General features: G+C 33.4%; 2 protein-coding genes across 3 annotated transcripts; both read left to right on the top strand.

Annotated features, from left to right (window-relative positions):
- Positions 1-1,732: 1,732 nt before the first annotated feature.
- On the top strand, positions 1,733-11,697 carry LOC123707368 (myotubularin-related protein 2). 2 transcript variants are annotated; one of them, XM_045657369.1, is made up of 13 exons: positions 1,733-1,992; positions 2,276-2,464; positions 2,835-2,909; positions 3,499-3,684; positions 4,265-4,480; positions 4,805-4,941; positions 5,408-5,533; positions 5,809-5,890; positions 6,534-6,704; positions 7,426-7,633; positions 8,446-8,663; positions 9,092-9,258; positions 10,169-11,697. In XM_045657369.1, the coding sequence occupies exons 1-12, from the start codon at positions 1,867-1,869 to the stop codon at positions 9,236-9,238; spliced, it is 1,881 nt and encodes a 626-aa protein (XP_045513325.1). In that variant the 5' UTR covers positions 1,733-1,866; the 3' UTR covers positions 9,239-9,258; positions 10,169-11,697. The 2 variants fall into 2 exon arrangements, with proteins under 2 accessions (XP_045513325.1, XP_045513326.1); XM_045657370.1 differs by having other exon boundaries at positions 9,092-9,249.
- A 594-nt stretch (positions 11,698-12,291) lies between these two features.
- On the top strand, positions 12,292-25,141 carry LOC123707243 (sarcosine dehydrogenase, mitochondrial). Its single transcript, XM_045657127.1, has 16 exons — positions 12,292-12,892; positions 13,570-13,680; positions 14,763-14,905; positions 15,535-15,747; positions 16,123-16,246; positions 16,498-16,706; positions 17,282-17,465; positions 18,016-18,106; positions 18,302-18,554; positions 18,863-18,982; positions 20,989-21,128; positions 21,535-21,640; positions 21,730-21,878; positions 22,263-22,537; positions 24,011-24,177; positions 24,741-25,141. Exons 1-16 carry the CDS (start codon positions 12,781-12,783, stop codon positions 25,065-25,067), a joined length of 2,724 nt encoding a protein of 907 aa, XP_045513083.1. The 5' UTR covers positions 12,292-12,780; the 3' UTR covers positions 25,068-25,141.
- Positions 25,142-25,804: the final 663 nt, after the last annotated feature.

The following is a 25,804-nucleotide window of genomic DNA, read 5'->3' on the forward strand; positions in this document are numbered from 1 at the left end:
AACTTGGCTGAATCTCTTTAAAAAATTATGCTTTAATTAGAATATTATTGTGTTCAAAAGTTGGACCAACCCTTATATCTAAAAAAAATCTTGTAGTGTCGAGATCATCGTTAATAATTTACTAGTACGGTATACTAAAACGGGTTGTGAGTACACCCACCTCTTGACAATTCTTCGTTTGTTTTATAAAGTTTATTTTCGTTTTGTTTTTGAGTTGTTATCAAATCAGCCATTTCTGGAGACGTTATTCTTTGACTAATTATATCGGCTGGTATTAAACTCCGTATTGATAACGACTCTGTGTAGGGACCACAAAGCTTTATTAATGCTTGTACCTAGAAATATTAAAACTTAATCTATTTACTTAACTTATCTATTGGTTTTTATATTAAAAATATTATTATATTAATTTGCGTGAAACAATTTTAAAATCAGTTCAAACATGTTCCAGATTTTGTTTTCCAAATCAACAATGATAATAAAAGGCAACCTTCTCAGGGTCATACTCTCGAGGATTCATGGTTTCTAAAATATCGGCACAGTATCTCTCCATAAAAATATTAATCCATGGTTTGTCGCCTATTGCTTCAACGTAATCCGACCATTTGGAGTAATAACATCTTTTCCAAAAAATATCATTCTTTATATTGTCTACCAAAATCTGCAGGGGTAGATTGGTGTACAATATTTCTAAAAAATATTCCCGATCCTTTTGAACCAACTGTTCCAGGTTTGGGTAACCTAAAATTGTATTTAAAAGTATATTAGGTTGCCTGGAAACCATTGCTTTTTTGCGACAAAGCCATCTGTTGCATACGGCCTGTATATTTATGTCCGTGTTTTATATTTAGATATTGTGCAATGAAGTGTAAATAAATGAACAGATATACTTTAAATAACAATTACTGCCTAAGCTACCTTGGTAAGACTTAGGTTTTCCTAACTTTTCGCAAGCTTTTACACATTTCTTTATTAAATATATCTACTTACCACTCCAATTTTTATTTAAGCTTTCAATACACAGCAAAACGAGGGATTTCGGGTGTTTTAAATCCCATTCAAAATCTTCTGCTTTCAATATGCGGTTACATTCCAAGTTTGTGTTATTTTTATACGCCAAATATGTGTTTTTGTTAATATTTGTAGAAAATTTCATTTTCCTTGTTAAAAATGATGCTAATCTAGTTGTCTAAATGTAACAATGCGCTTATTGATTAAACAAGTCGTATAACTATAACAACATTCCTTAAACCTATTTCACGCCTATTTTAATGAAATAGTTTAGTTACGTCTTGTAAGTTCGGTTATGAAAAAATAATAATAATAATAACAATTTTTCTTCGGTAGATTCAGTTAGTCCTTGAAAGTTCAACTTTTATATTTATATGTTCTTCGTTTAATAGAAACTTTCTCTTCTCTTACCGAATAAATCTTTATCTCTTTTATATGTTAATATTAAATGTGATTAACTGACGAAAGAAATAAAACCATGTTTTATTTATTATAAGTGAAAAGTTAAAGTAAATCTTAATGAAAGTCTTAATTTAACGAGTAATATACATGGATAGTAAAAATGAGTAGAATAATGAAGAATCATTGATCACAATTAATGCTATATTGCAAAATATAACACAAATTTGAATTTTCCTTCTGTATTATTATTGTAATAATTGTAAATATTTTTTTGACGTTGGTCATGCTGTACTATGGTATCCGTCAACGGTCCGATGTCACTGTCAAACCGTTATAATACGGTGTTTACAAAATAATTGTAAGAATTGAAACACTAGTTTGATTAAGAACTGAGATAGGTTTATAAAAAAAGATTATCAACTATTGACAAAATAATTAACTGAGAAACCAGCAATGGATAAACATAACAGCTCAGAATTATTAAATTCAGACTTCTCATTGTCCAAAAATGCAAGTTCCGATTCATTAGATTCTGACTCCAAATCTAGTTCATTGAATTCTAAACATGGACAAGAATCCGTAAGTTTCCTTAAAGGCTTAATTTATTCCTATGTTATTCCTGCACATCCTGTTTTTAAATTTTAAGGATCAAAGTACTTAGTATTAACACGTCTACAAGCCTGTCAAGTTATTATCATTATTAAACATCAAGATGAGTAAATCTATGCATGTTTGTTTATTTGTAAATCGTATACGTAGTCAAAGAGATTATCAGGAGGTTTCAAAGGCTTGTATCTATGTATATAATCTCTTTTTAAGTAGAATAACAACATGAAATTGTCTTACTTTGTATTATTTGCAGTCTCACGTATTGGGTGATATTCAGCTTCTAGACGGTGAAAAAGTCATGGGTGTGGCTCGGGATGTTACATATCTTTGTCCCTATAGTGGACCATCTAGAGGTGTTCTTAAAGTAACCAATTACCAGTTGCATTTTCGACCAACTGACATTACACCTCTGCAAAGTACGCTGAGTGTTTCCTTGGGTGTGGTAAGTCTCTTTTGTTTATTTCAATACTGTGTTTTTTATTCGACTGTTTTCTTGGAAACTTGCTATAGATTTAGAATTTTTGTTATAGAATTATGCTACTAGATCAAAATTTACATTGTCTATTTACCGAAGTTCTATCATTTAAACATATTAATTTTATATAGTATGTTTTAATACCATTTTCAGATATAAAGTATCAAAAAAAACTATCCAGTCTTAAAACCATTAATATTTTTTTTCATTAACTTCACTCTTAAATTGACTTGTTTCATTCATTCAATTTTATTATTTTGATAACAGTTAATGTGGCTGGCGTTAGTGTTTTAAAAACTATAATATTTATTAAAATAAATAAAATTTTATTTCTAAGGTCTCCAGAATTGAAAAAGTTGGTGGAGCTTCATCTAAGGGGGAGAACTCTTATGGGATTGAAGTATTCTGCAAGGTAGACAATAAACCACTTATTATAATAAAACAGTCAGCTTTTAATTTTATTTGCATAGACAATCAAATGTTGAGGTTGAGCATAAAAACCTGTAAATATATTACAGAAATCAATTAACATTCAAGTAAAGATAACTTTGTAAAATATATTGAATAATCCTCAAGCTATCAATCAATGAAGGAAAAATTTATTTAAAGCTAGAATTATGATAAAATATTTAATAATATTTAATTGCAAGAGATTATAATTATTATCTCTTAAAATTCATGCAGTAATTAAAATCAGTGTTTCTTGTCAGTAATGACCTGTTATCACATAAAAAAATGATATTTTGAGCTCTATCTTGGGCATACTGCCTATTTGGCATAAATTACATACATTATAACAAAAAGTGAATCCTTCAAGAAGCCAAGGGCACTTTGTTTTGTCTCAGTAGTACTTCTGAGTTATGTGATCCTCCCTAACCTAAAGTAACTTATAGTACTAGGAATTAAAGGAGGACGAAGGACATGGGATTTAAATGTGTATTTTATTTAAGAATCACTGTCAACTATATCATATATACTAATTACATTATGTCTTATTTCAGGATATGAGAAACTTACGCTTTGCTCATAAACAGGAAAATCATTCTAGACGTGGCATTTTTGAGAAATTACAACAACTGGCATTTCCACTGTCTCATAGATTGCCGTTATTTGCATTTAGTTATTTAGAAAGTTTTGCAGAAGATGGCTGGCAAGTTTATGAACCTGTTGTGGAATTGCGGAGAATGGTATGTGTGTGAAGTTTTATGACTCCACAATAAGGTCCACATGAGAGGTCTAATCTCACAATCTGTTTTATCAATGTTGAGATTAATGACCACTACTGTTCTTGTTGTCTGTTCTTCGTCAACAGCTTTGAAAATGTTTATGATCTGTAAATTTTGTCATTAAATACTTGTTTATTTTCACTAATTCATACTTGGTTAAGTAAATATTATTTAAATCTGTTTTATTGATTTTGCCATTAGAGTAGATAGTGTCTTTCATGGTATCTATCAATGGTAACTGCCCTGCTATAAATTTAACTATCAGTATATATTATATGATGCAGCTTTAATACTCAAATATACCGCCTAAGAATTAAAATTAATTGATAACATGCTAGTTTACAAACTATGTATTATTATTTCAGCTATAGAAACATGTGTTAGAACGTAAAAAGCGAAAATATGTAGTAATTATAAATTAGCAAATAAATAGTTCACAATATTTTCTTTGAGTGTAAATGAATTTATGTATAAAACTAGAGTTAACTCGATTGAGAGTTTTACAAAAATTAAATTTAAAGTGTTTTTATACAATTTTCAGGGTGTCAACAATGACATGTGGCGAATAACTCGTATAAATGACAAGTATGAGATATGTGACAGCTACCCATCGGTATGGGCGGTACCGGCTGCCGCTAACGATGACCTGCTACGTTCTGTTGCGGCTTTTCGATCTCGCGGCAGAATTCCAGTATTAGCCTGGATACACCCGAGTTCACAAGCCACTATTACCAGGTGCAGTCAACCTTTGGTAGGGGTATGTACACTAGACTATTACTTGACGAAAAATTATTAGACCTTGTATCGTTAACCTCCTTCTTTCTAAAGTCGGTTAAAATGCCAGACATTTTTTTTCCTCGTTCCTCACTGAAGCAGTTTTAAAACATCATTCTAGAATTAAGGCTCAAATCACCTATATAAAGCTTCAGTATAATTAAATCACATAGATTATAGAACATTCCACTACAATAGGACATAGACACATTTTTGCTGACTGTGGCTGTGTTACTGTTTTTCATTTTTAAACTTAATTGTGCAATAAGTCTATGGTAATGTAATCAAAAGTGTATATTTTCCCCAGGTTAGTGGTAAACGCAGCCGTGAAGATGAAAGATATATCCAGCTTATAATGGATGCGAATGCTCAAGCTCATAAGCTGTTCATCATGGATGCTCGGCCCAGTGCTAATGCTATTGCTAATAAGGCTAAGGGAGGCGGGTAAGTTTCTTTAATATAGTTATTTAACCTTTATTTGTATTCTTAATGAGAACTTTGAAGGAACTAATACCGTCACTATATTAATTGTAAAGAAAATAAGAATGAAATAAATAATCGATTAAAGTCTCAATATATTATAAAACAAAGTCGGTTTGGCTCGACCAATTTTCATGGGTTTTAATCTGCTGAATAAGTAAGCGAAATTGTCGAAAAAAAATCATGCAAAATATCCATGGGTTTCGTAATTGTCATTACGGTACGAGGTTTGACGGGTTTGTTAGTTTAATGTAAAGCCATATATATTCATTACCAAAGGAAGGCCCTATAATCTTAGATACGATTATATTTGTCCTTATCTTCGCCACAGACGAAGTTTTTAGTAATTATGAGATTGGTTCTATAAGCAATTAAGATTTTTGTATAAGGATTTCTCGGAAATTATTTTAAGAACAGTATTTTTTTTCAGGTATGAATCAGAGGACGCGTATCAAAACGCAGAATTAGTGTTTCTAGATATACACAATATTCACGTGATGAGGGAAAGTTTGCGAAAGTTGAAGGAATTGTGCTTCCCACAAATTGATCAGACGAGGTTAGTAGTGTGTGTCCTAGTTAACATTGACAGATTATAGTGGATATAATTGATGATTAATGTGCGAATGAATAAAAAGCAAAAATGCCTTAAGAGTGAGCAGGATAAACGTATTTTTCTCTGTTTGTGTCACCATATGTATTGTTTGCCGTCATGAAGATTGGTGGCAGACAAATTTAGCAATAGTTTGCTACCATTTATAGCTTTGCTAAAGTTTGTTTTTGCGTCTGCATCTAGTAAATGAATGAAAATATAACAAATATTCATTGTTTTAGATGGTTCAGTGGAATTGAGGCAACTTGCTGGTTGAAGCATATAAAATGCATTCTGGCGGGAGCCGTTCGGATTGTTGACAAGGTGGGTAATTATAACATATAATATTTAATTTGGTAAAGCTCATATGGTTTTAAAAATTGCATATTCTATGTATTGTTTGCATATAACATGTAAAAGTTTAGCACTTTTATATATATAAATAATTCACGGCATCGTTCGGTGCCTTTGCAAAACGGTGATTAAGTTGCTGTCTTTAACGTCAAGGGTTAAGCGTGTTCTGTAAAAGTATTGTTGATCAAAACATAAACAAAATTATTCTTACTTAAACAATCACCTGTCTCTTTTAATTATATTACAATCTGACAGAGATGAATAGCTTGCCTATAACAGGAGAAGGGACGATTTAGAGTTGAAACTATGCGCTAAGTGACATTCAAATTTATTGTGTAGATGTGTTATATGATTTTATACCACATCTACACAATATGTTTTAATAGGTTTATGACATTTTACGTGTAATTTTAATGGTTTGATTGTTATCATGTTATAGTTTGTATGTCACTGGCCTTAGTATATATGTTAATGATTTAATTATGTTCGACGTCCTGGTGGATAGAAAAACTGTGTACAGTTTGTGTTTCTACCACACCAACTTCCTTTATATTAAGAACATTCATATAATAAATAAAAAATAAAGAAATAACATAAATTATTTGGTATGTAGGTGGAGAACCACAAAACATCGGTACTGGTCCATTGTTCCGATGGCTGGGACCGGACCGCCCAGTTGACAGCCCTCGCGATGCTCATGCTTGACCCGTTTTACCGCACACTGAGAGGCTTCCAAGTCCTGATTGAAAAGGAGTGGTTGTCCTTCGGCCACAAGTTCCAACTGGTATGTTATAGGCCTTAGCAGTGTTGGCCTAGTGGCTTCAGCGTGCGGCGCTCATCCCTGAGGTCGTAGGTTCGATCCCCGGCTGTACACCAATGGATTTTCTTTCTATGTGCGCATTTAACATTAGCTCGAATGGTGAAGGAAAACATCGTGAGGAAACCGGCTTGTCTTAGACCCAAAGCCTCGACGGTGTGCGTCAGGCACGGAAGGCTGATCACCTACTTGCCTATTCTATTTACAAATGATTATGAAACAGATAATATCTGAACCCCAGACCTAAAAAGGTTGTAGCGCCATTGATTTTTTTATCTTATAGGTCTTACTTCGTTCCAGGGTACTCAATAAAAAATACATACAGTATTTTGAATTTTTGCTATAACTACATGGTATTCGTTTTCAAAGATGTACGTTTCGTACGTTTAGCTACTTTATGGTTTGATTCTATTCGTACCAAAATCATTAACCGACTTCAAAAAGAGGTGGTGTTTGACCTGTATGTATGAATATTTAGCACGTGTTTAATTTCGATTCGAGTCTGCTTCGATTCAATATAAGCCGAGAGCCCAAGTTTTATTAAAACCGTTACAGTTATGTAGTTACGTACTAAAAAATCCAATCCTTAGTTTCATTAATTCTTTATCAAATATATTGCTTAACAGATATTTGTCACTGTAAACTTCTTGAGTCTTATTTCTATATTAATGCTATGTGAATATTACAGCGTATAGGCCACGGAGATGAACGACATTCGGACGCAGATCGTTCACCGGTCTTCGTTCAATGGGTGGACTGTGTTTGGCAACTGCAGCAACAATTCCCAACTGCGTTTGAATTCACCGAACGACTCCTTATCACAATCGTCGATCATCTGTACTCGTGTCGTTTTGGTACATTCCTCTTCAACACCGAACGAGAGAGAGTTAAAGAAGGTGATATATTTGAATTGATTTTATAGTAGCTTTTTTTTAGAACAGTGACTACCAAGGGGCTCTTATGATATTATAAGATACGGCCCATGGACACGCTAGAGGGCTCGCGGACATCTGGCTCTTTTAGAATTGGTACGCTCTATTCTTGCAGGACCCTAAGTCGAATTGGTTCGGAAATACTTTAGTGGGCAGCTGGTTCCACATAACGGTGGTGGGCGGCAATGTTTTTCTCAGGGATTCGACGTAAAATATCTTATACAATGTTGTTTTGATATTTCTTTTTGAATCTTCTAAAGTAAATATAACGGTAATATACATTTAGGAAATGAAAGGCGTTGGCATTGTAGGGAAATTATTACATTAAAAAATTAAATAATATCGTATCAATCATGATTTGGTGGTGAAAAGTCTCTACATATTCTGTAACGTTTTAACGGACAGAGCGCAATTTATTTATGTACTTCAAGTTAAATATAATGATTATTCTTAAAGTGAGTGTCCATCGGGCGGTGGTAACACTTAACATCAGGTGAGCCTCCTATTACATTAAAAAAAATTATGTCTATCTATATTTTTTGAGATTAAATGGTAATTCAAATCCAATATTATCTAATATGATAATTGCAGTATTTCGTCACTTTCTGTTAAAGAGTTTAAAAGAGACGGATAAGTTTAGTTAAAATTTTAATGTTAAAATGAAGAAATTAAGCTTTTATAGTTATTTACTAAAAAATCACTCCCATCAACCAATTTTTAGACATATTTATTTTCATCAAAAACTTTAACTTTAATTTTATTGAATATTTTTTCAGAACTTAAGGCCAAAACTGTGTCCCTCTGGTCCTACATAAACAGTCGTCAGGACCTGTACCTGAATCCTTTATATTGGGGTCCAAGCGCCTTTGGCCCTAACACGCCACCTTCACCCTATTCAAGACCGCAAACAGTACTGGTACCAGTTGCATCTTTGAGGATCATCAAGCTGTGGAAAGCTTTATACTGTAGATGGAATCCTACTATGAGGCAACAGGTATGTTTCTTCATATGTTATAAATAACATAACACTCTGATAACTTTAAAAATAATTAATTTTAATGAAAATAAGGCGTTTATGTAATGTAAATATTGACCAAAAGGCCACAAAAGTCAAAAAAAGTTAATTCAATATTAAATTTGTAGAATACAAAGTAGTATCTAATCGTATAATTATATATCGATCAGTCTTTGCAAGCGGCTTGTATATTTGACGTTAGATGTCGGGTCTCTTTTCATTTTCCACGACATTTATCTACTTAAGTACTCTTTCGTCTCTTTCTATTAAATTGTGTTTACACTGTGATGAAGGGAATAGGAATGTGTCTCAATATTATTACATATGCTACGGTATGTTCCTATTAACACTAAGTTTGTTTTATCCCACTATAGTAGCAGAATGTTAATACAGTATTTTGTTAATAGGACCCAATATTCCAACGTACGCGCGAGTTAGTGGCTTTACGAGCGCAGTTAGAAGCGGCTGCAGCGGCAGCGGCGGGAGATCACGCGGCGCGGCAACATCGCTTAGCTCTCACTCCACCACGCGTTGCAAGTCCGCATCATGTCTGAAGTGAACTATTGTGAGTAAGGTAGTGCCTCGATTTTCGATGTAAATAGTCAAAATTATGCCAAAGAATAATATCCATTACTTACTCTTAATAGAGTTCATATTCGCGTATAAACACGATGAATTTATTGGAATGTCATACGTCTTTTACAACAAATAAAGGCAGTCTGTTTATTTCTTCTCGAGTGTAGTTTCCCTACCTTTTACTTGAAATTGACATAAAGTTAAAACTGTCGCCATATGCCATGCCAACATGTAGTCTGTCAAAAGGCAAAAAAAATCTGCAGTTATTCACGGCTTTCCTTCTATAGACTATAGACTTGAATATATTCTTATATTTTTGTCTGTCTATAGTCTATAGATGATTTAGTCTATAGTACAGAGTTAGACTATATTGTGTTTTTTAAGTAATTTAATATCTGTGTAGTTGCCCCTAAATAAGCCAGACGGTAACGTAATGTGAAATTCCCGTTCCACTTTTATTTCCTCGCTTTTGTCCATTAAAATTCCTTTCCTACTTCAATCTCTATCCTTCTATCTGATATAAATATTGATGTATATAGAATTTTAGCCAGTTTCATTTTTCATAACAATATAAAATTATAATCATTTATGTACCTATTATATACCTAATTTATCTTATCCTTATCCAAATTCCGATCCAATTTCCAAACCAATAAAATAAATCTAATAACATCAATCTTCCTAACTTTTTTTGCATAGCTGACGCACAAACCGTGCGGGCCAAGAAAGGAAAAAAAAGTTGAATTCATGGTACAACGTTGTATTACCATAGCAGCTTAAAACCCGTGTCAACTATTAAAGTAGCGTAACTAAAAGAAATATACAAATATTCGACGCTGATGAATACCACGTTAGCTCCAACTATCTTTTATATATAATTAAATAATAATAAAATCATTTTGTTACAGATTTTAAACATCACTTGAACAAAAATAACATAGTATTTTATTCGGCTATTACTAATTTTAACTGCCATAGATTAAGTATTTATTTTACACCTGTTTGCCAAAGTAAAGAAATGTTAAATAGGTCGACTACTTCATCAATACATCCGTTTTTATTAAACTAAAACGAATAACAAAAAGACGAAACGTTTCGTTCGTTCGTTATTGGTCAAACGTATATGACGTATCTCGTGTCGACCGTGTTGACGTGCTATTGACCAATCACAATCGAACGGAGCGCACAATCGTTTACTCTTTCGTTTAACATCGCCTTCACCATAGATTAAATATATTATGGCAAACGAACGAGTCTTATATTTATGGCTTGTATTTCGGAAATTAATAGATTTCAAGTTCTCTAATAAAGCTAGCTTTCAAATTTCACAATAAATATTTATTAGTTAGCAAAACAATAGCATTTTTTATTGTTTAAGAATATCAGCTCCATGTACATTTGACGATTATGGGCTTACTTAAATTAATTAAATATTTTACTTTTACAACCTTCAGTAAGCAATAGACTGATTGCTACAATAAATTATGTTTCCATTTAATTTTAAAAAGTATACAATGTTTCAAAAATGTTATATTTGACAAAAAATTATTTAAGTTAAGAAAATATAATTTTAGACTTTTAAAAAATCATAAGTAGCTAAGCCAAACGTGAATTATTTGTAAGTAGTTTTATAAATGTATTTCGTTTTCCTCATGCGCCAGGATATCTGACATACATAATTATTGTGGAAAAATGTTTTTACCAAACTCAATGCATGGACGTAACCGTTGCAAATATAAGCCTCAAATAGTTAATAAATGTTTTGTTCTAATAACATTTGTCTTTGCAAATACAGTGTAAACTTTATAAAGCGGCGCTGAAGTATTGTATAGATAACAAAACATTCAACTAGAGTTCAGTAATTTAGAAGTTTTAGGGCCATAACCTCACCGAGACGCCATGGCGACGTGGCCAGCGACGTTGCCATGGTTACGTCTGGCGTCCCTGCGTCGCCAAATCGCGTCGCCAATGCATTCTGTTTTGTCTCGACACAAAATAAAAATCAAAACTAAATTAAAATAATAATAATCTTATTAATTAGGAGAGCAGAAGCGTAACTAACAATTTCTTTCAGGATAACCAAGTAAAAAACTTAATGAAGGGACTATGAAAAAGCAAAAAAGTGCTAAGGTGTGCTAATTCGGCAACTGGTTGGCGACTGAGTGAGTGACGGAGGATACAAACACGTGCAAACAACTGACTACGTCGCCAGTCGGTCGCCAAGTGAGTTAGCCGACATACATTTCAATAAGAACTAGTTGGCCACGTTGTCATGGCGTCTCGGTGAGGTATGGCTCTTAGGGTGTTTGACGTTAGATTTTGTAATCTACAGATAAAATAGTTTCCATTGTTTACGTGCTTAAGCCGAATTCGCTTTATTGTATAAATAATACAGTTAATATGTAATATTAAAATTAAGAATAAGTGTTTATATATATTAAAATGATGAAACATCTGATATTATTTTTAATACATTGCAGTTGAGATGTACATAAAGCAATACTTTGCATAACATTTTCTAATTATTAGTTTTTTGGAATATTCGAATGGTTGTAGAGGAAGGAAGCGGCCGGTCTTTCTCTGACCTAGTGGATCTACCAGTATCGACCAGTATAAATACTGGCCGGCCCCATGGCCCCAGTGGCTAAGGTCGAAACTTATATACCTGAAGTCATCGCAGTGATTGTAAACGTATTCTTGAAAGTCAGTAAAACGTAAATCTACTTTCAAGAGCTGTCAAACAATTTTTATGTCAGAATTACATATTAGACAGCGATCAAGACGAGATTGTGTCTTGAGATACGAATTAGACAAATTGATGAGTGTTATAGTTAAGTTTCAAAGTATTATGTTGATTTAAAAAATCTTGATAAAAACTACAATGTTTGGAATAAATGTTGCTATAGAAGTATATATCATGATGACGATTAATAAGACCTTTTGACACGAACCTCGATAACAAGAAATGGTATAATGTTGTTTATGATAAATATTTTTATTCATGTATACAATTTACGTCGACGAATTCTCTTCCAAGTGTTTCAAAAATTAAACGTAGAATTTAGCGATTTTAGTAGGAAATTTTAAACGATTACATTTTAATCTTGAAAAAGCTGTTAAATAATTTGTCGGTATCACAAGGTACAAAGTACCGTAGTGAAGAATGATTTTGTAATAATTGTAGGTATTAACATAAGGAGAGGTGACATTAATCAAAACAACAAAATAAACTCAGTTTGTTCTTGTATCATAGGTTAAATGAGATAAAAGTTCATTCGAAGTAAATAAACATTTCACATCAGTGCTATCTCAAACGTCTGAAAATATATCGCGCAAGCTCACAAATTAATAACTAACGCAAGCGCATTACTTTTAACTAATTTAAACGTGTTAAATCTTAATTTAAATATAAAAAAAATTGACCATTGTTTTCTCAACATTATATTATCACTCAGGTTGAGTATAATTTATAAGTTAAGTAAAAATAATTAAATAAAAAGTTGACAAAAACATAAATAAAATGTTAAGAGTGCTACAAAGACATCCAAAGTTAAAATTGAATCGTAATGGAATTTGGCAAAGATCATACTCTAATAAAGAGGTAGTGTCATCGGCGGATGTTGTAATAGTTGGTAAGTTATGTACTTTTAATAAGGAGTGAGAGAAATACGTATACGCACGCTCGTAATTTATGTAAAAGGTAAGAACTGCAGATATAAACTGCATTCTGCTTATAGACCGGCAAGTAACGACCACTAAACACATTAAAGTTTAACCATTTTAAATTCGGATTTGCCGTAGTAACGACGCTGCTAAAGTCGCATACTACCGAAGCCTTCCAAACGAAACATATCTTTATTCCTCAATAAAGACGAGAACGTGTGTCGAGTGTGGTAATCAGCTTAGGTGATTACTCACATATTCCATGCTCGGCAAACATTTTGGCCAACGTCTTAGACGCGTAGAAGTCGTTTCTGGGTTTTTACTACTAAAAGTGCTTGTGCCAACTTTCCCCTATCCTACTAATACGGCCAAGATACATGCAGAGACAAATTCGAATGAAATTTCATCATATTTTCTGCTATAAATATTGCTTTTCCAGTCTAAACTAGCTTCTATATTTGTGTTGAGGATTATCTGTTTTTGTGAAGTCGGTTATCAAATAGATTCGTGTATATTAGTTTTTCTAAAATCTACATAATATTTTTACTACAATTTAACATATGCTGTTAAAACTTACGTTAGTCTGTATCACACCTTCCACCAGGTAAAGCCTGTCTTGCTAGATATAAAGAAAGTATTGTCGTAGGTGGCGGTGTTGCTGGATGCAATATATTATATCAGCTGTCGAAAAGGGGAGTGAATGCCGTACTCCTGGAACGAGCGAAGATAACAAGCGGCACAACGTGGCATACAGCTGGTACGAATAATGTCAAACGTGCAGGAGCCTGTCAACCTAATACTACATTGTAGTAGGTAGTTTGATAGTCGTCCTGCATTTTCTAGTTATATATAATATGTTGAGCATATATAGTATGTTAGAGCAGTGTTGGCCTAGAGGCTTCAGCGTGCGACTCTCATCCCTGAGGTCGTAGGTTCCGGAAGGAAACCGGCTTGTCTTAGACCCAAAAAGTTGACGGCGTGCGTCAGGCACAGAAGACTGATCACCTACTTGCCTATTAGTTTAACAAATTGATCATGAAACAGATATAGAAATCTGAAGCCAAAACTTAAAAAAGTTGTAGCGCCATTGATTTATTTTTATATAATATGTATACGTTTTCATTATTTTTACGTACGTATTCATAAATCATATTGAGATGCATACTGATAGATGAATGCGTCAATACACTTTAAAGATAAAAGGAAATTCAGAAGGATGTTGGCTGAAGTTTTGCTTAATTTAAAAATAAGCCAAAAACAAATTTAGTTTTTTTATAGAATTAGCTTAATAAATGACAAAAAATAAACGTTTCCTATGCCTTTCTCCAATATTTCGGTTTAAATGACCGGTTACACTTTCAATATTTTCTATTATAAAAAACAATACACACATCGAAATGTAAACGCTTTTAACTGTAACTATTTGATTATTTAAAATTATATAACTCTCCTAATCGTTTTATAAGCACTGGTTGGTAAGGATTGATAATACCTATTCATAAAAACTAAATCAGTCACTACATTATTTCATCTAATTTTTTTTCTTTTCATCGAAGCTAAAACACAATTTGATGGAAAGAGACGAATGAGTATTTTAGTGAAAAAATCGAATAAAATATATCCTAAGGGTAAATGTCAGAGTTAAGTAATAGCGCAAAGCATGACTCCAGTTTGTTAAACGATATACGTGTTTGTAAACTTTAAGTTTACACGTAGGTGAACCTTAATTCCCATACGTCTAATTCCAAATACGTTGTTACATGCGTGAGTCACACTTAGCTCTACGTTTCGACTCTGAATCTTACACTAGGATTAAGAAGGCTGAAATGATATGCACAGGTCTTGTATGGTCCCTACGGCCGAGTGATTTGGAGGTAAAGCTATTAAAAGATTCGCGGAGCGTGTACCAAAGCCTGGAAAAAGAAACCGGCGAATATGCTGGATGGATCAACAATGGAGGGCTTTTTATTTCTAGAAGTAAGGTAAGATTAATGGCTTTTATTTGAGATTTCACCTGGAAAAGGCTACTTAGGATGTAAAACAACAATAAATTGGTGATAGTTTATTTATATTTGTAATTCAACACGTTTAAATAAAAATATATATTAATTTGTGAAAATGTTACATTCGATACTTAAACGTAGTAACTGCCATACGTGGCATAGCCTTTATCAAGAGTTATTTTTATCTAGTGAGGTCATCGTTCGGCATAAGTTATCATAAAGTAATATACATCCATTGCTACGTATGGAACGCACGTATAAATAATCATAAGTACGCGTATGTGTACGTATGTTAAAATTACTTTAAAACGGTTATGCTGGTAACCTATGACCTAAATGATTTCGTGACGTGAGAATAAGACATTTTGATAGTGACTATGGCTTGAACCTAGATATAAAGTATGTTCTGCGGCACTTATTTTTTGAAACAAATATAGTCTATGACGACCAGAGAACATATCATTCTAATAGCGAAAGAATCAGAAACATACATTTTTGGGTTTTTTGCGTTACAAACATATATATAAACCTAATTAATTTCTATGTACGTTTAGATATACTAAACTACCCATAGTATTGAAGTACTTTTGAAATATTGTATATTACAGGACCGTACACAAGAATATCTTCGTCTACACACCTTGGGAAAAGCATTTGGCATCGAGAGTGATATCCTTGAACCAAAAGAAGCCCAGAACTTGTTTCCACTTCTCGACACTTCTGTATTTGAAATGGGTCTTTATTCCCCTGAAGATGGCACTGTTGATCCTACAATGGTGTGCAATGTGCTACTTAAAGCGGCTAAGGCTAACGGAGGAAAGGTACAATTGTTTACAGACGTAGGAACGAATTTAATACAAACAGTAATAAAAACAATTGCTTTTTCATAGTCTGTACATGAAATAGATAAATAAGAATTGTATGTGACATTATGCAAAGACAATATACCACTATATTAAATTCATTCATAGATTTTGCTTGTGAAATTAAATTTGATTGAATTTTTTACATGTTCTAGTGGGAAATTTAAACAAAAGACTTTCGGAACATTATTTAATCAATTTCTTATATCTGACATAAAGGTATAACTTTTTTACTAACTAATATTAATAGCAAAAAATCTCGGTCCAATCGTTAGGTCTAGAGTTTTCGTTCCTTATTTATTCTTAATATATTTGTTATATTAATTTTATTAGGTGTATGAAGATTGCCCTGTTCATGACATATTCTATAAACACAACTTATTGGGAAATAAGGAAGTCACTGGTGTTCATACGGAAAATGGATTTATTAAAACGAAATGCGTTGTGAATTGTGGAGGTATGTATTAATTAATTTGTCCAAATGAATGATATCTGAAGCAATATACGAATTATAATATGAAACCGTATTGCATAAATGTATTATTATATATATAAAATGTTGTATATGTTACATTACTTTATAAAGAATTTAATTATCATTATATAAAAAGGGCTTTTACAGTGATAAAAATATCTTTTTTCGGTCCGGTTCGATACTCTCTTTATCAAAGTATAAAACCACAATTTGTTGTTTCATTTTCTTTATAGGAGCATGGGGTCCACGTATAGCGAGGTTTGCTGGAATACCAGCATTGCCTCTCATTCCATTTAAGCACGCGTACGTGGTATCAGAAAGTATACCAGAAATTCGAAACGCACCCAACGTTAGAGACCACGATGTCGCTCTGTATATCAAAATACAGGGGGAGACCTGTCAAATCGGTGGATATGAAAGCAATCCCTTAATAATGGATCAAGTAAGTGATGCTGTTGTATAAATTTTCCCTTCTGTAAAGTCATATATCTTTATAAAGTAATTTTATATTATTTTTCTATGTTGATATACCATTAGATTAGGACAATTGTATTGAAGTTACACTGGCGCGTTAGGGAAAAATTATGAGAGTAATTTTATACGATGCGCGCGCACACCGTCACAAAAAACCGACACCCTGAAGTTAGCTATAGACAACATTTTATTTAGTGATATTTAAATAAACTTTATTTAACTAGATACTGCGTTATAATAAAACTTTCAATGTATTAAATATATTTTTTCTATTGTATTGACATAAGGCGGAAGATAAAAAAATTATCTTGTTACGCCGAAAAAGTATAACTTATAACGCATGTGTAAGTACACACACATGTCTTTATGTTCTAAATAATATTTTTTTGCGTTGTCACATTTCATGTTTTATTCTTACAAATAGTTTTCGCTTAGGTGAATTGGAACTATGAGAAAATAACAGAGTTCTAGCGCCATGTGTTAAAGAAAACTTAAAATTTAAGTATTTCCTACTCACGATGATTGTGTTTGTAAATTTTCCAGCTTCCCGATAACCTACAATTTCACCTCTATGACCTAAACTGGGACATATTCAATGTGCATATGCAAAGTGCAGCTTCCCTTTGCCCAAAATTGGCAACCATTGGGATCAAGAGTACAGTCTGTGGACCGGAGTCATTCACGCCTGACCATAAACCTATAATTGGTGAAGATCCTAATGTTTATGGTAAGTCATTACAATCAATAAAAATTAAATTTTACAGACGATATCATTCATAAACTAAGGAGTTATAGAACCCACTCTGTATTTTTATTTTGACGTTTACAAGTAAAATTATTCAATTAATAAAATTGAGCGTTTATATTCTTGACTTAGCTTTCCAATTGATGGTTAACTTATCCTATATTCATATAACTAGGGTTGCCTGGAAGATATCAGTTAATAGTATAGTATGGTCACTCATTGCACTAACTTAAAAAAATGTAATTCGTTTTTATATTGTGCAATAAAGTGTACATAATTAACAAATAATTTGCTTTTTATATGTTTGCTTTGGACCAGTGTAAATCTTAAAATATTACACATGTTTGACCTGTTTATCACCGTGACCACGCACGCTGTAAAGCACGCGAAACATCGGAAAAAAATTAAATTTAAAATTATATAAATAATTATAAGTGTATGATAATAATACATAGCTTCAATCCGGTTAAAAGATGTTTTCTTTCAATTATTTATCTAATAAAAAAAATATTTTTATTAATTCAATTCACAGGGCTTTACCACAACTGCGGTTATAATTCAGCTGGTATGATGTTCTCTGCTGGATGTGCTATACAATTAGCCGAATGGATTGTTAAGGGAAGGTAATTCGGTTTTTGTAAATTAATATTTTCCTGTTATATATCGTATTGGCGGCTTAAATTTAATCCTATATTTCTATACATTATTTCGGGATTCGTATGTGAAGTCGTCAGTCAGAGCAGATTTCCCTTAATTCGGGATTTATTTATATTGTATTTAATATGATAAAAAAGATTATTTATTAATTATTATTTCAGACCAAGTTACAACATGTTTGCCTTTGACATACGCCGTTTTACACCAGCGCAAATGTCCCGAGCGCATTGGGCTCGCGAGAGTAGCTTCGAAGCATACGTGAAGAACTACTCAATCGTCTTTCCCAATGATGAGTCCCTGGCTGGAAGGGATTCGAGTCATGATGCCTTACATCAGGAGCTGGTGGAAGATGGTGCTATCATGCAGTCTAGGGCTGGTTGGGAAAGACCGGCTTTCTTTTTAGAAGGAGAAAAGGTATAAATCAATGTTGCGTGTAATTTGCAGCCTTGTCTTAAAAAGAAATGCTGTTTTCACACAATGTAGGAATTGGAAGTATGAGGAAGTTTTACATGAGTGTTTAAAGAAATCAATTGGCGTCTAAAGTGGCATTGTTCACCACAATCCTGCTCAAAGAAATGACTAAAACCCATCAAATGTAATTTAAAGCAAAAAGCTTTGTACAAAGATAACAAATATCTTATTTTCACTAACGTCATACAATTATTTCCAGAAGCACAATATTATTGATTTCATTTCTAATAAAGCCATAAATCATGTTTCAGGTCAGAGTGCAGCAATACGATTGGGGTGGTGCTCACGACTTCCCAAGAAATGTAGACCAGAAGTATGAAGAAATTCTGAAGGGAGAATACACGTTTGGATTCTCCAAATATCATGATGTAGTAAGTAATAATTGAATCTAATACAGTGTAAACTCTTTACAACGACACTAATTGCATTTTATGGCGTTATGGAGAGTTCTTGTCAAATGTAGTGAAGAAAAACGTATAGATAATCCATGACTCCTACTTAGTCATGGTCAACATCGGTCTACACGTGCAAGCAATCCCAATTTGTAAACAGAAGAACGAATTTCTTAGAAAATTCGTATGCATGATGCCGACCGTCGAGTTTATTGCGGTCTAGGATAATAAAGCGACAAAGCGTACACAGCTGCGCAGTTTTTACCAATTTTAGCAAGTTAAAAAGTACTTTATTATTCAATTATTATCGTTATTGAGAGTGGGTATAATGCTATGTAGTGTGTATCATTGTATGAAGGAGAAGCTAAACCAACCAAAACCCACTACATGGAGTTTACACTGTGTATTGAATTGTAATTATTCTAATACTTTCGCCAAAGAATTACTTTCTAACTAGAGAAATCAACATTTTTGAAACATCGACGATGAACATTCGAATGATGTATTTAATTTATTAACACTTCGTTACATTACAATATATAAAAAAATTTAACATAATTAAATCAAAATAGGGCAACTGGCGGCCTTCTAGCTTTCGAGCGATCTCTTCCAGGCAACCACCGTGAGTAAAGAAAAAAAAATGTATTAAATTACATAAGGTAGACAAGAAGTGCAAAAATACATGTTATACACATTAAGACAAAAGTAAACAGAAACAAAAACAAAAAACAAACTAAACTAAAAAGATGATACATTAAAAATAGAAAGTAAAAAGATAATTTAAGATAAGTCTCACGTCAGTTAGTAAGAAAGTTAGGGTTACGATGTGGACAGGTAATGTTTGTACAGAAGAAATTTAAAGGAAGATAGAGAAGGAGCTAAGCGAATAGGGACGGGAAGTGAATTCCATAGCCTAACTGCGGAGACCTTAAAGGAATCGCCAAGAAAGGAGGAGTTATAAGATGGGATTTCAAGAATGATTTTAATGTTTATATAAACACAAGCAATTTTTATTAAAAAAATAAACTTGATTATTATTATAATTTTATGGCCTAGTAACGAGACTTTTAAGCCAAGTCTTATTTTCGGTCACTAATTCACATGTTATTCTAACGTTCCACTTGTTTTCTTAAATCTTCTCCACGGTATTTTTTACGTATTTATACAATGCACTAAAACACTTTTTGTTTTTGAGCAAATCACACAACTGGCGGCGGAAGGGTTCATTAACTTCCATTATTTCACTTGCCAATAGTCTATTAAAAATGAATATTTAGTTTTGGCATTTAATAAAGATATGGTTGATATCTGCGATCACGTTATTACAGAAAGTTGTTATCTATAATATTAAGTTTAGCGAGGTGCGCTTGTAATAATGCCCAAATCGCAATCTGTTTATTGTGGTAACCAACTCACGACTAGCTGTATCGAACTCATCATACCAGGGTCTTATCAGTAATTTATTGTATACTTCCATACCATTGTCCTATATATTTTTGATCTTTCCATGATGTTGTACATAAACTTGAAAGTATAGACCAAATAATGAGCAGTGTTGGCCTAGTGGCTTTAGCGTGCGACTCTCATCCCTGAGGTCGATCGGTAGGTTCGATCTCCGGCTGTGCACCAATGGATTCTATGTGCGCATTTAACATTCGCTCGAACGGTGAAGGAAAACATCGTGAGGAAACCGGCTTGCCTTAGACCCAAAAAGTCGACGGTGTGTGTCAGGCTGATCACCTACTTGCCTATTCAATTCACAAACGAGCATGAAACAGATACAGAAATGTGAGGCCCAGACTTAAAAGGTTGTAGCGTCATTGATCTATTTTTTATTTATAGACCAAAGACTATATAATCACTTTGTTTTATATTGACGCTTAAATAATAATGTCTGGAGTTGACACAGATTACAAATATTACATTTAAAACGCTTTAATACTATACACATTGATCGATAACCGGCCCCAAAATATTATTTCTAGATCGGTAAAGAAGCCCTGGCGTGTCGAAATGCAGCAGCACTTTTCAATTTATCATACTATGGTAAATTTTATTTGACGGGACCAGACGCTGAACGAACTGCTGGCCTGGCATTCACCGCTAAGATGAAGAATGACAATAGGTATGAAACCACCTCCGTAGATATGAAAGCTTCAGATGTATTCATAAAATGGAATTTCGTCGTCCCCTCCTTTTTAACAGATCACTAAGTATTTACGGGAAAGGCTCAAACAAATAATGTTCATTCATCGCGTATCTATACAAGTGTGTTTTACATTTCCAGCATACCTTCGACACGCAAGTCTCGATTCCAAAAATCACTGTGATAACTTGTAGTTAAAATTTACTATACTTTATAGTTCTCTTCTTAATGTGAACGTGACATGGACTGATTTCGCTGGGCTGGCCCGTATCCTCCACTTTTTCAACCATAATCCTACTTCGTCCAGGTGTTCCTGTAGTTTTGCGGATGCTTTTTTTGGAAACGCATTCCTAAACTTTTATTTTATGACGCTACTAAATTTCAGGGTTATGTACTCTTTAATGCTAAACGAGAAAGGCGGTGTCGAGGCGGACTTGACCGTGTGTGTGATTGACGGAGGAAGCGGACAATTGCACGAACCAATTTTCAAAGTAAGTTCCGTAAATTATTTAGTATCAATAGTACATTTTTTTATACTAAGTTTTACATTATTTTTGTATTTATCTTTATAATTTTTCAGGGTCGTGGTTACTATGTTGTAACTAGCGGGTTTAGTGCGAACCACACACTCGCACATTTACGACGAGTCATCCAGAAACACAAATTGCGAGCCACAATTACAGACGTCACTAAACAAATTTGTATTTTGGGTATACAGGGGCCTCACAGGTAAGGTTTTTATTCTTCATAATTTCTGGGGTTTTAGACAAAAAGACTTTACGACAGGCGTGTCTCACTCATGCAAATCAATTTTTTATATCAATGGTCATGAGAATAAGCGAGAGAGAGGTTTTAGTTATCGATGTCAAAGTCAAATTTGTTTATTAATTCGCTTATGTCAGTTTCTTAATGTCAAATTGTGAGTGAGCTGTGTAAAAGACTCATTTAATGTGGATAAGGGACACAGAAGCACATGGTCGATTAAGAACGTCTATATTTTGTTATACAGACACATCACAATTTCAATATACGAATTGCGACGAGGATATTAGTTATTAATTGGAATTATATCTTTATTTGAAATAATTAATATCAATTATTATTAACTTCCAGCCAACGTATTCTTCAACGCTACACAAACTCAGGGCTTTCAAACGATGCGTTCCCAGTCAACACCCACCGCAGTCTCCACGTAACAAAAGCGCCTTATTCTTCTGAGAATAAGAGTTACACTTGCAGAGCATTGCGCGTTACGTGGTCAGGTGAATTGGGTTGGGAGTTGCATATACCCTCGTCGAATGCTATACAAGTTTATAGGGCCTTAAGAACAGCATCTGGTCTTACTAATGCAGGATGGCGAGCGCTTACTTCACTCAGTATGGAAAAAGGTTAGCAGTTTTATTACACACATATTAGATCGCGTAATGCAATTAAATGATTAAATATATGAGTAAGAGCATGGTTCTGCAATTTAAAATAATAAATAAATAAAATTTAGCTGAGTTCTATAATATACGTTACGTTGGTTTAATTATATATTCAATACTAGTTCATGATCTCCGAAGGAGTGAAGACCACCAAATTATTCCACTTGTCTCTCATCTTTTCTAATAGTTTCCAAACTTTTATTTCAATTGGGAATACCAACACTCATATTCTGGTGGGCGTCTTTCCCGGCTCATTTCAACTTGAAGTTATTTGTGTGTTACCGCATTTGCTATTTTGTTACGCTTCGTCTTACTTCGTTATTCTCTCCGAACAATATTACGCATAGCCCTTAAGCAAACTCTAATAGTCTTTATTAGCGCCTTATTAAGAATCCACGTTTGACATATGATAGACAAGGAACTATGCATGCGTCCATGATAGTTCTTTTTATACTCAACTTAAGGTCAGAACTTCTTTTAATGCCCAATATTTGGTACATACGTTTATTGTTCTGATTGTTTCATCTACTTCTCGGTAATTTTTAAATGATATTTGCTTCCCTGGGTAATATGAAGTTCGGGACACATTCAACGTGTCATTTACAAAGACTGATCATTCTTTGCTGTTAATCATAATTTTACTTTTTGAGGTGTCCAATTATATACCAATGCTTTTACTTACGCAACCCAATTCGTTAGACGCTTCGACACTGACCGTTTTTTTCTATCCCCCTTTTCTCCCATTGAATGTTTTCCATAATAATCTGTTACACATGTTTTATGTGACAAAAGATCGCCTTGACTTACGCCTCTGTTCAATTATTTCCCTAGGAACATTACATTCACCAAGAGCTTGGTTTTGTGTATCATAATCCAATAAGCTATAATATGGCATATTTTCCCTTTATCACTGCCATTTTTTAGTTCTTAGTTTTTTCTCCAAAAGTTAATTAAGATAATAATGACAGGGCGAAGTTCGTTAGTCACTTCTGAGCTTAACTCTTCAAATTCAAAGATAATCCAGTCGTATCGTATCAACTTGATTATGCATGTATTATTAGTAGATTAATGTGTAGAAGTTCTACTTTTTATATTTCATTTATGCCAAAAAAATACTAAATTACTTCTCTTTGTTCAAGGATTTTTTCTTTGTTATTTTAAAGAACGATCTCCGATAAAAGTTTCTTAATCTCTTTAGTTAATTCTGCCAGCTTTACATTTAAACAGCTTTCGACAGATTTCGTTACACTTTCTGTAATTATTTTAGTATGGTCTTTCGTGTAAAATTTTCGGACTGCTTTGTTTTATCGATTCTATAAGGCATTACATTTGTGTCTTGTCTAAAATGTAGTAGAGACTTCAGAAGTTATTAAATAAAAAATCACATTAAGTTAAAATATTAGTACTAAAGACGTTTCCTACGTTTTCTTTTAGGCTACCATTTGTGGAACACAGATCTAAGGACAGATGATAACCCTGTGGAAGCTAATCTTGCCTTTACTTGTCGCAAGAATGGGGATTACATCGGCAACGAATTTGTCACAAAAGCAAAAGTTGAGGGAGTCACTAAGAAATACGCTTACTTTACACTTGATGAGAAGGTAAGCGTTTAAATAAAATATAAAAATATCATTGGATGTCAAGGCAGATTCATTGATCCTCAAAAGTGCGATGTTAAGGCACTTTTTGCTGCGCACTAATTCTTTAATTCCCCATCAATACAATCTCCGTCAAGACAGGAGTGTTCCAATTCTGAAACCAGCCAGGGACGCATACACGAAATAGCTTCTGGAACTGTTATAAGAAGCATATCGAACAAGCTAACATTGTTATATCATTACGGCTCATCTTATAAATTGTCCCTAAACTAACCTTTAGGACAAAAATAAGGGCATGGTGGCAATTATTAGATAATATTCCAGATGTTGCTAAAATAATCCAATATTTCTAACGCCAATTTTAACTATATTATATAGAATTAAATATCCCTTTTTTTATGCAAACAGTAGAAAAACGGGCGGTAGCTCACCTGATGTTTAGTGATAACCCATACAGTCATATTGCCTGAAAGCTCGCAAATGCGTGCTTTTTAAGGCCGGCATGGAAGAATTTTTTTCCTTTAAATACTCGTGTAGTATTACAGCTTTGCTGCATTATATTTCAGATTCCGATATACGGTCAAGAAGCAATATACAGAAATGGCGAGGTGGTAGGCTACTTGAGACGAGGAGATTACGCATTCCATTTAGACAAGCCACTTGGCGTCGGTTACGTTACGAATAAAGGAAATAAAGTAACTTTAGATTATTTAAGCGACGGTATATACGAAATAGAAGTTATGGGAAAGCGGTATAAAGCAGCTTGTCATCCAAAATCACCATTTGACCCCACAGGACAAAGATTGCTAGGAAACTATGGAGATATGGGAATGGATGAGAATATATATGAACCTCACGCGGGGCAAAATGAAAGAGCTGGTGGTGTAGAATAATGTAGCTTTAACATTAACTTTCGTAGAGGTTTATGAAACAATATTGTATTTTTTTAATAAAACATAGTTGTAAATAATTTGGTATGTTTTACTTTAACAACGAATCAAACGTAGGATAGAAGCACAGTCCATACTCATTTCGTGTGCCGATTCCAAGTGGGGTCTGCCCCTAGTTTAGATCGAAGTTGTGCTGCGCTGGTGTCGACTGTGGGAACGTCTGTCTCACTTGCTCTTGTAGTTAAGATTCACTTCGGGAAAGACCATCTCTCTCGCTCTACTATAAGAGTCACGGTGAACGACACCACCAACTTAGAACTAAACTGGGAGCAGACCCCACTTTGAATCAACACATGAAATCCTTATGGTCTGCGTTTCTATCCTACGTCTAAATTCGTTGGATTTTGCCGATTGCAGTGCATTAAATAGCGACGGTAACACGTAAGGTCAGCAACGTCTCAAACGTTACATGAGGAATATATAGAATGCGGTACTTTAGATTAGTAACATATTATGACTTGGCGCCAACTTCCTAAAATAACCCTTATATGGATATCATCTTACCCTTTTATTAAAAAAATAACACTATACATTTCATTCTCTTATCTCTTAAAAAAAAATATCGGTGGTATTGTGTATATCGTGGGGCGATTTAAATAAAGTCCTATAAACAAGTACAACAAGTAAATATAAACAAGTGAAAATTCACACGATTGAAATAATTAAATGAAATCTAGTGT

This window comes from Pieris brassicae, chromosome 3 (assembly GCF_905147105.1).
Source record: "Pieris brassicae chromosome 3, ilPieBrab1.1, whole genome shotgun sequence".
In the NCBI taxonomy this organism is placed as follows: domain Eukaryota; kingdom Metazoa; phylum Arthropoda; class Insecta; order Lepidoptera; family Pieridae; genus Pieris; species Pieris brassicae.

Excerpts from the sequence above, each read along its gene's own strand:
- LOC123707368 (XM_045657369.1), top strand. The coding sequence starts at position 1,867 with ATGGATAAACATAACAGCTCAGAATTATTAAATTCAGACTTCTCATTG. Across the intron at positions 5,534-5,808 it reads CCACAAATTGATCAGACGAG|ATGGTTCAGTGGAATTGAGG; the intron begins GTTAGTAGTGTG and ends TCATTGTTTTAG. Across the intron at positions 6,705-7,425 it reads TCGGCCACAAGTTCCAACTG|CGTATAGGCCACGGAGATGA; the intron begins GTATGTTATAGG and ends TGAATATTACAG.
- LOC123707243 (XM_045657127.1), top strand. The coding sequence starts at position 12,781 with ATGTTAAGAGTGCTACAAAGACATCCAAAGTTAAAATTGAATCGTAAT. Across the intron at positions 16,247-16,497 it reads ATGCGTTGTGAATTGTGGAG|GAGCATGGGGTCCACGTATA; the intron begins GTATGTATTAAT and ends TTTTCTTTATAG. Across the intron at positions 16,707-17,281 it reads ATCCCTTAATAATGGATCAA|CTTCCCGATAACCTACAATT; the intron begins GTAAGTGATGCT and ends TAAATTTTCCAG.